The following is a 16,030-nucleotide window of genomic DNA, read 5'->3' on the forward strand; positions in this document are numbered from 1 at the left end:
TGAGAAACGGTTTCACATGATTAACTAATTGGTTGTTGCCTTAAAATGATGAACATGATGGGTTGAAATAGCAACAGGGCCCGCGCGCGGTTGAAGCGAGTCGCTGTCCATGGTGCTGAACTGAGCGTTCCTACTTGTAGTAGCTCGCTGTATCTAGCAATTCAAGCCGCACAATATGCATCTTGGCATAGCGACAATGACGCGTCGGTCTGACGCTGCAGGGACGAAATCCCAGCGAGCACGCTGCTTAGCCCTGAGCAAGAGATCTCAGGAGATGGGCATGAATCCCATGCGCTGCCCGCAGCCACAGCATCCCTGTCAGACAGCGTGCAAGAAGGGAAATCGGTAAGCGCGCGAGGACATGCAGGAGAAGGCTGTAGCAGGCAGGTGCGAGTAGCAGTAACACAACCACATCACTTTGCCATAGTGGCGGCTCGTGCGGACGCGGGCTGACTTTTAAACAGAAGCCTCCGGGGAGATTATGTTTGTCAGAGTGTGTTGTCAACATTAGATGACATCCGCTTTGAGGAACGGCCCGTCGTCATCACTCGAAGACGGTCTCGCGACTATTCAAACAATGACTGACAAGACATTGGCTGTTTAGGCTTATGCTATACCTTACTAAAATATACTAGGCAACCTTCTCAATCAATAACTGGTAATTTGAATGGGTCAAAAACTACCGCCCCTTGCAGCCCTATTGATTGGCCTTGTAAGTGATTGATTGAACCCCGACTCTCTTACATTTACCGAGGAAGACATGTTGGGGTGTCAGCCGTTTAAAAGGTCATAGAGGTACCGAATTCCCCTGTGTGTTCTAGGCCTATACCGCTAGTTGGGAGATAGTGTATGTGTAGGAGTACAGATTACTAGACTCCCTTAAAACCACGAATGCTCATTATTGCTTTGATGGGAATTTTAAAACGAGCTCATGTCATAGGCCTACACATCCTACAAAATAGCCGTTACTGAAAGTAAAGCAACAATTATTTTTAAGGGACCCCCAGAGGAACAATGAATCGGGAGCTTTTTGTAGCCTAGTTACTGTGTTCATTTATCCTATAGTTTAATTGATGTGACCAACAGAAGGAGTAGGCTACCTCTCTCTAAATGAAACCGTTCGCTGTCGAGAGACTGACACCATATCCAACAAGAGTTCTGGTCATATATATCGGCTAACGTGTGTTTTGTTTGTAGCACTACGCCTCAAGCTGTTGCATATAGATGTGGACTATTTGGATTAAATAGGTTCACATATGACACAGCAAACTAAGGGAACCCAACCATTCACCTTATATTATTCCACCAACACTCACGCTCGCCGGTTCTCAGTGAAATTGGCCTTAATACACGCCATCCAGTGAATATGTTGTTTGTTTGACCACGAGTGTCGTGCAATAGGCCAATATTCTGGGTAAAAGTCTGTGATTTAAATGTCAATTCGAATCTGTCATGTGTTTCATTTTGCTTAGAATGAATATTTGGGATCCGAATGACCATGTTTGTGAAGAAAGGGGCAACAGTGTGCCACTGCCAAAGGGTCAACACAACGTAGCCATGAAGCACAAACAGGGCCAGTCTCTGAACCATTAAAGGCTACAGCAATGAGAGGTGAACGGATCATTTTTCCTTTCTTCTCCACTACAAACAACAAGTATCTTACCATATCTTAAAACGTGCGGCATCCCGCGAGAGTATCCCAGAAACAGCATCAGAAGCGGGAGCAGCAGTCTGAGGTTGAACCTGAAAACGAGACTAGTTATCAGCGGGGAGGTAATCTTCATGTTGTTTGTAAAATGCACAGTGGTGATCCCCCGTACGCTTTTGATTCGCCCGGAATTCGGTCTACGGTCTTTCGGCAGGGTGATGGCAGCCCACGCGCAGGATCACGGCATGGTCACTCGCGCTTCCCCTAAATCCATTAGCAGTCCCGGCATGATTCCCTACTTCACTGCGCCAAGAAACGATCCTCCGGTTCAAGAGACGGCGGGACATCCATGACGGGCGTTACAAACCGGTGGGGGCCCGTACATGGGCCGGTGCCTAGCGAAGGTGAGACACGGGCAGCCGGATACCCACACGTGAAGAGCGTTGGTAGGGGAGCAGCGGAGAGCGCCAAGCAGAGCTGAATCGCAATAGCAGCCTATGAGGCACTTTATGTTGCCTACTCTCCCATTATACTGCACTGCTGCACAGCCTCTGACGTCGAGCCAAGGTTAGTGTGAGCGCGCGCGCCAGAGAAATATCCTACAGAAGAGGGGGAATGGAAGGGTGAGAGGCAGAGAGCGAGAGAGAGAGAGAGAGAGAGAGAGAGAGAGAGAGAGAGAGAGAGAGAGAGAGAATGTGTCACAGGTTCCGCCGACAACTGTGTGCCACATATCCTTATCTGCATCCCAAATTAACTGCTCTTTTACAACGTTATGAGTTCCTCGGCTAATACCATCCACCCACCCGTTTTGATTATGTAACGCTTGTGCGCGTTTTTACATCGTTCTGCGCAAGTAGCCTATCCACACAGAGCAAGACTGTTCTCTCTAGGTCATAACCAGTGTCGCTATGTAATGGAACGCCAGACTATAGCGTCTCATCGTCTGTGAACTATGATTTAGGCGTAATGGTGTGACTGTGGAAGACGTTCCTGGTGGATTATACTGCTCCACAACAGTTTACCCATTCATCCAAAGGATGATGTAAAACATAAATTGGGCCACCATTCATTCTATAGACCGTTGTATTTTTTTCTTCTTTGCTATATATTGTCTTCTGTTATTGAAAGTGATGGTATTCAATAATAAACACGATGGTCTGAAAACGGTCTGAAAACACAAGCATCGATGCTTGCAGAAAAGTGCAGTTGAATAGCTTAGAAATACGCTGGTCATTTATTTCAGCACCAATCACTACCCCTCTGCGAATTTCAGCACCATGGACAGCGACGCAGTGACCCAGGCTGCATTCTCTGTAACAAGCTTAAGGCAGTAAATTGGTGCTCTACGGAAAACAAGCTCCTCGTTAGGCTAAATCAACCAGAATGTTGTAATGTGTGTTCCCTTCACGTTTTCAGACATTTGGTTGTAGGCCTATGTTGGACAAGCAATGCGGGTACACCATGAATTGAGTAAGAGATGCTAGTCTTTGAATTGGCTTTAAATTGTCCGTTTAGAACACATTCAGAGACGTGGCAATATGATGATTGTTCGCTGTTAGTGTAACTACATCCTTTCAAGGAATGAGTGGCAATTTTCTGAACATTGGGCTTTATGTCATATGAACAATGCACTCTAAGATCAAAACATCATTTCCATCTAGGCTTCAAAATCCAATCAATAAAACTGCTTCCAATTTTGTATAACCTTATGAGACAGGCCACGAAGACTTACAGCATATTAAACTATTGTTGGCTTACTTTCGCCATTGCTGACATTTGATGAAAGTACAAAAAAACAAATAGGCCTTTTAACCAAATGCAGCTGTACTTATTTCTTTCCTTGAACACATGTGAGGGAAAGACTTGAGTCAACGGTGAGAATTGAAATTGGCAGAGAGGAGCGAACCCATAACACCAGCTATCGACAGTATCCGCCCTGGAGGCACGAATATTTAACCTATGCAAATGACTTCACTTTAGACTTAAAAGCCTTCCAAGATCTGATCGCACCGCGTGTATGCCTATCAACCGCCTCACAAAAAAAGCCAAAAGACTCACGAACTAACTGCATAAAGAGATGTGTGTCACCATGACAACCGATTAAAATCTGTGTAGATTTAGGAAAGCAATAATTGCTTAGAGTTAGTTAAAATATCACGTTTATATGTGAGTACCCCAACTGCATCGGCATGGAATGCAGGTGCAAAGGTTATAGATGTTTACAGTGCGTGCAAACGTTATCAGAGCCCGAGCCCCAAGTGTGCAATTCAGCCAGGGCTGATGATGAACTGCGGTAGGTAACCTACAGCAAAAAGGCCCCGCTATGAGTGGGTAGAGTGGCGATGAGAAGGGATTTAATCTTCTGCACCGAATGCACAGAGATATGAAAGAACCCTTTGATCTTTGCCCAACTCCTCCACCATAGCCCCAACCCACTGGATGAACAGTGTCATTGTATGTGGTCTCAAGTTTGAAGAAGTGAATGACTGGTGTGTGTGCGAGCGTGTGCGTGTGCGCGTGCGTGTGTGCTTGTGTGTGTGTGAGAGAGAGAGAGAGAGAGAGAGAGAGAGAGAGAGAGAGAGAGAGAGAGAGAGAGAGCGAGAGAGAGAGAGAGAGAGAGAGAGAGAGAGAGAGAAACTGCACTGTGCTTGTGTGTGTGTTTCCTAGAAACAGCAGCCACAGTACAAAGAGTGTTTGGGTTAATTAGATGCAAATCTACTTACATCAACCAAGGCACTTTTCCCTAACCCTTGATCATTGGGAGAGTCAATAGGTCTCTATTCAAACGTGTTCTGAATAGCCTATGTAAACACCAATATTGCCTGCAAAAAAATACAAAGACACATGATCGATCGTTATCTAAGCACTTACAAACAACCAAAATAAAACCAAAACTTGGATCAAATGGGTAGTAGTGTGAACGTTCATACGACACTGGGTTGGGAATTTGGTTGCGTGTCTACACAGACGCACACTCTCTGACTGCGAGGTGAGAATATCAAACACACCGAAGCACTCGCCATCCCACCATCTGTGCTATTACCATAATTATGGAGAAAAGCAGGGTTTCACTAAGCCTCACACCCAGCATGAAATGAATGCTTATTGAGCTTAGGGGAGAAGACATCGACTGATGGAGAGAAAATGCTGCTGAAACCGCTACTCGTAATTCACCACTGGTGAAACATCGCCCTCTGTCTTGTAATATAAGTACTTCAGGTAGGTGGTCATAAAGCCAGATTGGGATCTGTAGATGAATGTCTGCAACAGTGCATCTATCCAGCTAGTGTAGGGTTGATGGTGCTGTTGATGTTGGGGGATAGGATGGTGGCGATGGAGCAGAGTTATATGGAGGGAAGCAGCAGAGGGTCCTTGGGTTTTCTATTTCTAATTGTTATGGGTCCAACACGAATCCATGGTACGTTCTCAAGTTGCCAGAGCTATCGGAAATACGAGATTCCGACTTTGAAGTTTCACCTGAACGACAATTCAAGTCGTAATTACAAGCGGGAAACCCAGAGAGAAAAAATGACATACTCGAGTTGTTACATTTCACCGCTGACCCTTCACCTTTTCAACAACAAATCAGTTTCTGACACATGCACATTTTTCAACGTGGATAATGTAGCTAGTTGGATTATATGGTCAATGTTAAGCAAGCTTGCTAAGTTTATTACTAGCAATGTGAGCTAGCTCGTCTAGCTAGCAGAAATGTTATTGGTTAAAGAATTGTTCCGACATCAAAAGCACTTGAACACCAAATCATATCAGTCGTACGACTTCCTGATTGGGAAGTTTGCCCCTTCCAACGACCACATGAATGCAGCACCAGTGTGTCTTTTCGGGGTTTGTAGTTCCTGCTTTAGGGCCTACATGAAACCAGTGTGTGTTTTAGGTTCTTTGTAGTACATATTACTAAATCCAGGCTTGGGCTGTGTGTACACATAGAGTACTGGTCAAAAGATTGAACACACTTACTCATTCCAGGGTTTTTCTTTATTTTGACTATTTTCTACATTGTAGAATAATAGTGAAGACATCAAACTATGAAATAACACATATGGAATAATGTAGTAACCAAAAAGTGTTAAACAAATCAAAATATATTTTATATTTGAGATTCTTCAAACTAGCCACCCTTTGCCTTGATGACAGCTTCGCACACTCTTGGCATTCGCTCAACCAGCTTCAATTAACAGGTGTGCCTTGATAAAAGCAATTTTGTATAATTTCTTTCCTTCTTAATGCATTTGAGACAATCAGATGTGCTATGACAAGGTAGGGGTGGTACACAGAAGATAGCCCTATTTGGTAAAAGACCAAGTCCATATTATGGCAAGAACAGCTCAAATAAGCAAAGAGAAATGACAGTCCATCATTGCTTTAAGACATGAAGGTAAGTCAATGCTGAACATTTCAAGAGTTTTGAAAGTTTCTTCAAGTGCAGTTGCAAAAACCATTAAGCGCTATGATGACACTGGCATTTATGAGGACTGCCACAGGTAAGGAAGACCCAGAGATACCTCTGCTGCAGAGGAAAAGTTCATTTGAGTTAACTGCACCTCAGATTGCCAATAACAAGAAGACTTGCTTGGGCCAAGAAACAAGAGCAATGGACATTAGACCGGTGAGTCCAAATTTGAGACTTTTGGTTCCAACCGCCGTGTCTTTGTTAGACGCAGAGTAGGTGAACGGATGATCTCTGCATGTGTGGTTCCCACCGTGAAGCATGGAGGAGGAGGTGTGACGGTGTGGGGGTGCTTTTCTGGTGACACTGTCAGTCATTTATTTAGAATTCAAGGCACACTTCACCAGCATGGCTACCACAGCAATACACCATTCCATCTTGATTGTGCAGTATGCATACAGTTGAAGTCAGAATTGACATACACCTTAGCAAAATACATTTCAACTCAGTTTTTCACAATTCCTGAATTTAACCCTAGTAAAAATTCGCAGTCTTTAATCAGTTAGGATCACCGCTTTATTCGCCGTGACCCCAACCAACCTCACTACTCACTGGACCCTTTTGATCACTCGACTAAGCATGCCTCTCCTTAATGTCAATATGCCTTTTCCATTGCTGTTCTGGTTAGTGTTTATTGGCTTATTTCACTGTAGAGCCTCTAGTCCTGCTCACTATACCTTATCCAACCTATTAGTTCCACCACCCACACATGCGATGACATCTCCTGGTTTCAATGATGTTTCTAGAGACAATATCTCTCTCATCATCACTCAATACCTAGGTTTACCTCCACTGTATTCACATCCTACCATACCTTTGTCTGTACATTATACCTTGAAGCTATTTTATCGCCCCCAGAAACCTCCTTTTACTCTCTGTTCCAGACGTTCTAGACGACCAATTCTTATTGCTTTTAGCCGTACCCTTATCCTACTCCTCCTCTGTTCCTCTGGCGATGTAGAGGTGAATCCAGGCCCTGCAGTGCCTAGCTCCACTCCTATTCCCCAGGCGCTCTCTTTTGATGACTTCTGTAACCGTAATAGCCTTGGTTTCATGCATGTTACCATTAGAAGCCTCCTCCCTAAGTTTGTTTTATTCACTGCTTTAGCACACTCTGCCAACCCGGATGTTCTATCTGTGTCTGAATCCTGGCTTAGGAAGACCACCAAAAATTCTGAAATTTTCATCCCAAACTACAACATTTTCAGACAAGATAGAACTGCCAAAGGGGACGGTGTTGCAATCTACTGCAAAGATAGCCTGCAGAGTTCTGTCCTACTATCCAGGTCTGTACCCAAACAATTTGAACTTCTACTTTTAATAATCCACCTCTCTAAAAACAAGTCTCTCACCGTTGCCGCCTGCTATAGACCACCCTCAGCCCCCAGCTGTGCTCTGGACACCATATGTGAACTGATTGCCCCCCATCTATCTTCAGAGCTTGTGCTGCTAGGCGACCTAAACTGGAACATGCTTAACACCCCAGCCATCCTACAATCTAAGCTTGATGCCCTCAATCTCACACAAATGATCAATGAACCTACCAGGTACCTCCCCAAAGCCTTAAACACGGGCACCCTCATAGATATCATCCTAACCAACTTGCCCTCTAAATACACCTGTGCTGTCTTCAACCAAGATCTCAGCGATCACTGCCTCATTGCCTGCATCCGTAATGGGGCAGCAGTCAAACGACCTCCACTCATCACTGTCAAACGCTCCCTGAAACACTTCAGCGAGCAGGCCTTTCTAATCGACCTGGCCGGGGTATCCTGGAAGGATATTGATCTCATCCCGTCAGTAGAGGATGCCTGTTTTTTTTAAATGCCTTCCTAACCATCTTAAATAAGCATGCCCCATTCAAGAAATTTAGAACCAGGAACAGATATAGCCCTTGGTTCTCCCCAGACCTGACTGCCCTTAACCAACACAAAAACATCCTATGGTGTTCTGCATTAGCATCGAACAGCCCCCGTGATATGCAGCTGTTCAGGGAAGCTAGAAACCATTATACACAGGCAGTTAGAAAAGCCAAGGCCAGCTTTTTCAAGCAGAAATTTGCTTCCTGCAACACAAACTCAAAAAAGTTCTGGGACACTGTAAAGTCCATGGAGAATAAAAACACCTCCTCCCAGCTGCCCACTGCAGTGAAGATAGGAAACACTGTCCCCACTGATAAATCCACTATAATTGAGAATTTCAATAAGCATTTTTCTACAGCTGGCCATGCTTTCCACCTGGCTCCTCCTACCCCGGTCAACGGCACTGCACCCCCACAGCAACTTGCCCATGCCTTCCCCATTTCTCCTTCTCCCAAATTCAGTCAGCTAATGTTCTGAAAGAGCTGCAAAATCTGGACCCCTACAAATCTGCTGGGCTAGACAATCTGGACCCTTTCTTTCTAAAATTATCTGCCGAAATTGTTGCCACCCCTATTGTGTCGTCTGAGATTCCCAAAGATTGGAAAGCAGCTGCGGTCATCCCCCTCTTCAAATGCGGGGACACTCTTGACCCAAACTGCTACAGACCTATATCTCTCCTACCCTGCCTTTCTAAGGTTTTTCGAAAGCCAAGTCAACAAACAGATTACCGACCATTTCGAATCTCACCATACCTTCTCTGCTATGCAATCAGGTTTCAGAGCTGGTCATGGGTGCACCTCAGCCACGCTCAAGGTCCTAAACGATATCTTAACCGCCATCGATAAGAAACATTACTGTGCAGCCGTATTCATTGATCTGGCCAAGGCTTTCAACTCTGTCAATCACCACATCCTCATCGGCAGACTCGACAGCCTTGGTTTCTCAAATGATTGCCTCGCCTGGTTCACTAACTACTTCTCTGATAGAATTCAGTGTGTCAAATCGGAGGGTCTGCTGTCCGGACCTCTGGCAGTCTCTATGGGGGTGCCACAGGGTTCAATTCTTGGACCGACTCTCTTCTCTGTATACATCAATGATGTCGCTCTCTGATCCACCTCTACCTCCACCTCTACGCAGACAACACCATTCTGTATACTTCTGGCCCTTCTTTGGACACTGTGTTAACAACCCTCCAGGCAAGCTTCAATGCCATACAACTCTCCTTCCATGGCCTCCAATTGCTCTTAAATACAAGCAAAACTAAATGAATGCTCTTCAACCGATCGCTGCCTGCACCTGCCCGCCTGTCCAACATCACTACTCTGGACGGCTCTGACTTAGAATACGTGGACAACTACAAATACCTAGGTGTCTGGTTAGACTGTAAACTCTCCTTCCAGACCCATATCAAACATCTCCAATCCAAAGTTAAATCTAGAATTGGCTTCATATTTCACAACAAAGCATCCTTTACTCATGCTGCCAAACATACCCTTGTAAAACTGACCATCCTACCAATCCTCGACTTCGGCAATGTCATTTACAAAATAGCCTCCAATACCCTACTCAACAAATTGGATTCAGTCTATCACAGTGCAATCCGTTTTGTCACCAAAGCCCCATATACTACCCAACATTGCAACCTGTACGCTCTCGTTGGCTGGCCCTCGCTTCATACTCGTCGCCAAACCCACTGGCTCCATGTCATCTACAAGACCCTGCTAGGTAAAGTCCCCCCTTATCTCAGCTCGCTGGTCACCATAGCATCACCCATCTGTAGCACGCGCTCCAGCAGGTATATCTCTCTGGTCACCCCCAAAACCAATTATTTCTTTGGCTGCCTCTCCTTCCAGTTCTCTGCTGCCAATGACTGGAACGAACTACAAAAATCTCTGAAACTGGAAACACTTATCTCCCTCACTAGCTTTAAGCACCAACTGTCAGAGCAGCTCACAGATTACTGCACCTGTACATAGCCCACCTATAATTTAGCCCAAACAACTACCTCTTTCCCTACTATATTATTTTATTTATTTATTTATTTTGCTCCTTTGCACCCCATTATTTTTATTTCTACTTTGCACATTCTTCCACTGCAAATCTACCATTCCAGTGTTTTACTTGCTATATTGTATTTACTTTGCCATCATGGCCTTTTTTTGCCTTTACCTCCCTTCTCACCTCATTTGCTCACATCGTATATAGACTTGTTTCTACTGTATTATTGACTGTATGTTTGTTTTACTCCATGTGTAACTCTGTGTCGTTGTATGTGTCGAACTGCTTTGCTTTATCTTGTCCAGGTCGCAATTGTAAATGAGAACTTGTTCTCAACTTGCCTACCTGGTTAAATAAAGGTGAAATAAAAATAAATAATAAATAAAAAATTAAGAATGTGAAATGTCAGAATAATAGTAGAGAGAATGATTTATTTCAGCTTTTATTTATTTCATCACATTCCCAGTGGGTCAGAAGTTTACATACACTCAATTAGTATTCAGTAGAGTTGCCTTTAAATTGTTTAACTTAGGTCAAACATTTCAGAAAACCTTCCACAAGCTTCCCACAATAAATTGGGTGAATTTTGGCCCATTCCTCCTGACAGATCTGGTGTAACTGAGTCAGGTTTGTAGTCCTCCTTGCTCACACACACTTTTCAGTTCTGCCCACAAATGTTCTATGTGATTGAGGTCAGGGCTTTGTGATGGTCACTCCAATACCTTGACTTTGTTGTCCTTAAGCCATTTTGCCATAACTTTGGAAGTATGCTTGAGGTCATTGTCCATTTGGAAGACACATTTGCGACCAAGCGTTAACTTCCTGACTGATGTCTTGAGATGTTGCTTCAATATATCCACATATCTTTCCAGTCTCATGATGCCATCTATTTTGTGAAGTGCACCAGCCCCTACTGCAGCAAAGCACCCCCACAACATGATGCTGCCACCCCGAGCTTCACGGTTGGGATGGTGTTCTTCTGCTTACAAGCCTCCCCCTTTTTCCTCCAAACATAACGATGGTCATTATGGCCAATCAGTTCTATTTTTGTTTCATCAGACCAGAGGACATTTCTCCAAAAAGTACGATCCCCATGTGCAGTTGCAAACTGTAGTCTGGCTTTTTTTATGGTGGTTTTGGAGCAGTGGCTTCTTCCTTGCTGAGAGGCCTTTCAGGTTATGTTGATATAGGACTCGTTTAACTGTGGATGTAGATACTTTTGTACCTGTTTCCTCCAGCATCTTCACAAGGTCCTTTGCTGTTGTTCTGAGATTGATTTGCACTTTTCGCACCAAAGTACGTTCATCTCTAGGAGACAGAACGCGTCTTCTTCCTGAGCGGTATGACGGCTGCGTTGTCCCATGGTGTTTATACTTGCGTACGATTGTTTGTACAGATAAACCTGGTACCTTCAGGCGTCTGGAAATTGCTCCCAAGGATGACCCAGACTTGTGGAGGTCTTTTTTTCTGAGGTCTTGGCTGATTTCTTTTGATTTTCCCATGATGTCAAGCAAAGAGGCACTGAGTTTGAAAGTAGGCCTTGAAATATATCCTTAGGTACACCTCCAATTGACTCAAATTATGTAAATTAGCCTATCATAAGCTTCTAAAGCCATGACATAATTTTCTGGAATTTTCCAAGCTGTTTAAAGGCACAGTCAACTTAGTGTATGTAAACTTCTGACCCCCCGGAATTGTGATACAGTGAATTATAAGTGAAATTATCTGTCTGTAAACCAATTGTTGGAAAAATGACTAAGTAGATGTCCTCACCGACTTGCCAAAACTATAGTCATTTAACAAGAAATTTGTGGAGTGGTTGAAAAAACAGTTTTAACAACTCCAACCTAAGTATATGTAAACTTCCGACTTCAACTGTATATACTATAGTTTTTCCCCACAAAGGGCTTTATTAAAGACAGAAATACTCCTCATTTTCATCAGCTGTCTGGGTGGCTGGTCTTAGACGGTACCTTATTTGAAGAAGCCAGATGTGGAGTTCCTGGGCTGGTGTGGTTATACGTGGTCTGCTGTTGTGAGGACGGTTGGACATACTGACAAATTCTCTAAAACAACGTTGGAGGCTACTTATAGAATATAAATTCACATTAAATTATCTGGTAAAAGCTCTGGTGGACATTCCTGCAGTCAGCATATTTTGTTGTGAATGTGTGTGCATGTGTGTGTGCATGTGTGTGTCCGTGTGTGTGTGTGCACACGTATGTAAGGGAAACCGTCTCTCTCTCTCTCTCTCCCTCCCCTATTTCTCTCTCTCTCCCCCTTCTCTCTCTCAATCCCCCTCTCTCTCTCAATCCCCCTCTCTCTCACCCCCTTTTCTCTCTCTCTCCCCCTTCTCACTCTCTTTCTCTCCCTCAACCCAACTCTCTCTCTCTCACATGCTCCCTCAAAACCTGAGATATTTGTGGCATTGTGTTGTGTGACAAAACTGCACATTTTAGAGTGGCCTTTTATTGTCCCCAGCACAAGGTGCACCTGTGTACTGATAATGCTGTATAATCTGCTTCTGTCAGGTGGATTCATTATCTTGGCAAAGGAGAAATGCTAATTAACAGGGATGTAAACAAATTGGAGAGAAATAAGCTTTTTGTGCATATGGAACATTTCTGGGATCTTTTATTTCAGCTCATGAAACATGGGACCAACACTTTACATGTTGTGTTAATATTTGTTCAGTATGTTTTAGGAGAGGAGTTCAATGAGGTCTGTTTGTACCAATCCACTTGTCAATACTGCTATATTGAAGAGTGGCTCTATTGTGAGTGGGCCAATTATGAATGTGGGTTTAAAACAGTTTCCATAATGCATTTTGGAGGGCTTTTAGCCTACCGTAGGCAAAGGGAAGATCACATACATGAAAATCTCTCTCTGTCTCTAACTCTCTCTCACTCGCTCTCTCGCGCTCTCTCTCTGCGATGACAGAGGCAAGGAAACCATGGAAACGGGTGCCTGATGCACTGTGAATGGTGAAAAGACACTGAAAGAGAACATGCTCATACACGTTAACCACACAATATGTTAGAAGAGCCCTTGTAGAGGTACTGCTACAGTGTTGTGTTTAATACACATGGCAGCAATTGTAATGCTAAAGTGGGACATTCAACAGATTTTTCAAATGCTCAGGGTTATATTTTCCCATAATGTAGCAGATACATGGCCTACCATTTCATATTTTCTGTCCTTCACATCAAATTTTTTTTTAAACTTAAATTAGGCAAGTCAGTTAAGAAGCCCTCCTGTTCTCCACTCATTACCTGTATTAACTGCACCTGTTTGAACACCTGTCCACACACTCAATCAAACAGACTCCAACCTCTCCACAATGGCCAAGACCAGAGAGCTGTATAAGGACATCAGGGATAAAATTGTAGACCTGCACAAGGCTGGGATGGGCCACAGGACAATAGGCAAGCAGCTTGGTGAGAAGGCAACAACTGTTGGCACAATTATTAGAAAATGGAAGAAGTTCAAGATGACGGTCAATCACCCTCGGTCTGGGGCTCCATGCAAGATCTCACCTCGTGGGGCATCAATGATCATGAGGAGGGTGAGGGATCAACCCAGAACTACACGGCAGGACCTGCTCAATGACCTGAAGAGAGCTGGGACCACAGTCTCAAAGAAAACCATTAGTAACACACTACGCCGTCATGGATTAAAATCCTGCAGTGCACGCAAGCTCCCCCTGCTCAAGCCAGCGCATGTCCAGGCCCGTCTGAAGTTTGCCAATGACCATCTGGATGATCCAGAGGAGGAATGGGAGAAGGTCATGTGGTCTGATGAGACAAAAATAGAGCTTTTTGGTCTAAACTCCACTCGCCGTGTTTGGAGGAAGAAGAAGGATGAGTACAACCCCAAGACCTCATCCCAACCGTGAAGCATTGAGGTGGAAACCTCATTCTTTGGGGATGCTTTTCTGCAAAAAGGACAGGACGACTGCACCGTATTGAGGGGAGGATGGATGGGGCCATGTATCGCGAGATCTTGGCCAACAACCTCCTTCCCTCAGTAAGAGCATTGAAGATGGGTTGTGGCTGGGTCTTCCAGCATGACAACCCGAAACACACAGCCAGGGCAACTAAGGAGTGCCTCCGTAAGAAGCATCTCAAGGTCCTGGAGTGGCCTAGCCAGTCTCCAGACCTGAACCCAATAGAAAATCTTTGGAGAGAGCTGAAAGTCCGTATTGCCCAGCGACAGCCCAGAAACCTGAAGGATCTGTATGGAGGAGTGGGCCAAAATCCCTGCTGGAGTGTGTGCAAACTTGGTCAAGAACTACAGGAAACGTATGATCTCTGTAATTGCAAACAAAGGTTTCTGTACCAAATAATAAGTTCTGCTTTTCTGATGTATCAAATACTTATGTCATGCAATAAAATGCAAATGAATTACTTAAAAATCATACAATGTGATTTTCTGGATTTTTGTTGTAGATTCCGTCTCTCACAGTTGAAGTGTACCTACGATAAAAATTACAGACCTCTACATGCTTTGTAAGTAGGAAAACCTGCAAATCGGCAGTGTATCAAATACTTGTTCTCCCCACTGTATATTAATTGTCAATTCTAGATACTCCCATCTCAAATACACCCCACCCCCGGACAAGCTCCCTGGGGGGAGTGAGCCTCTAGGTCATATACTATGAAAGACAAGTTTCAACATCAGATGGGACAAAAAATAGTTCCAGACACTGCCATACTCCTCCCACCAATGGGGAAGGTAGGGAGTGACTGGTGTACAGACCTTGTGGATCCCTTCACGTGGTTTAACAGATACCCTCACATATGAAGACAATCCTGACCTCGGTCCGTTAAAAGCGCAGAGAGCATCATGAAGAACAAGGAACACACCAGGCAGGTCCGAGATACTGTTGTGAAGAAGTTTAAAGCCGGATTTGGATACAAAAAGATTTCCCAAGCTTTTAACATCCCAAGGAGCACTGTGCAAGCGATACTATTGAAATGGAAGGAGTATCAGACCACTGCAAATCTACCAAGACCTGGCCTTCCCTCTAAACTTTCAGCTCATACAAGGAGAAGACTGATCAGAGATGCAGCCAAGAGTTCCATGATCACTCTGGATGAACTGCAGAGATCTACAGCTGAGGTGGGAGACTCTGTCCATAGGACAACAATCAGTCGTATATTGCACAAATCTGGCCTTTATGGAAGAGTGGCAAGAAGAAAGCCATTTCTTAAAGATATCCATAAAAAGTGTTGTTTAAAGTTTGCCACAAGCCACCTGGGAGACACACCAAACATGTGGAAGAAGGTGCTCTGGTCAGATGAAACCAAAATTGAACTTTTTGGCAACAATGCAAAACGTTATGTTTGGCGTAAAAGCAACACAGCTCATCAACATGGTGGTGGCAGCATCATGGTTTGGGCCTGCTTTTCTTCAGCAGGGACAGGGAAGATGGTTAAAATTGATGGGAAGATGGATGGAGCCAAATACAGGACCATTCTGGAAGAAAACCTGATGGAGTCTGCAAAAGACCTGAGACTGGGATGGAGATTTGTCTTCCAACAAGACAATGATCCAAAACATAAAGCAAAATCTACAATGGAATGGTTCAAAAATAAACATATCCAGGTGTTAGAATGGCCAAGTCAAAGACCTGAAGCCAAGTCAAAGACCTGAGTCCAGACCTGAATCCAATCGAGAATCTGTGGAAAGAACTGAAAACTGCTGTTCACAAATGCTCTCCATCCAACCTCACTGAGCTCGAGCTGTTTTGCAAGGAGGAATGGGAAAAAATGTCAGTCTCTCGATGTGGAAAACTGATAGAGACATACCCCAAGCGACTTACAGCTGTAATCGCAGCAAAAGGTGGCGCTACAAAGTATTAACTTAAGGGGGCTGAATAATTTTGCACGCCCAATTTTTCAGTTTTTGATTTGTTAAAAAAGTTTGAAATATCCAATAAATGTCGTTCCACTTCATGATTGTGTCCCACTTGTTGTTGATTCTTCACAAAAAAATACAGTTTTATATCTTTATGTTTGAAGCCTGAAATGTGGCAAAAGGTCGCAAAGTTCA

The 16,030-nt window shown here is 44.1% G+C and overlaps 1 protein-coding gene across 1 annotated transcript in view; it reads right to left on the reverse strand.

Annotated features, from left to right (window-relative positions):
* The window catches only part of LOC109900537 (glutamate receptor ionotropic, kainate 2-like), a 159,880-nt gene extending 157,644 nt beyond the window's left edge, over positions 1 to 2,236 (reverse strand). The window contains exon 1 of the mRNA XM_020496194.2: positions 1,664 to 2,236. Within this exon, the coding sequence (XP_020351783.1) occupies positions 1,664 to 1,784 (121 nt within the window). The 5' untranslated portion in view covers positions 1,785 to 2,236. The remainder of the gene's footprint in view (positions 1 to 1,663) is intronic.
* Between the last annotated feature and the right edge of the window lie 13,794 nt (positions 2,237 to 16,030).

The sequence above is a fragment of the Oncorhynchus kisutch genome, linkage group LG12, assembly GCF_002021735.2.
Source record: "Oncorhynchus kisutch isolate 150728-3 linkage group LG12, Okis_V2, whole genome shotgun sequence".
In the NCBI taxonomy this organism is placed as follows: Eukaryota; Metazoa; Chordata; class Actinopteri; order Salmoniformes; family Salmonidae; genus Oncorhynchus; species Oncorhynchus kisutch.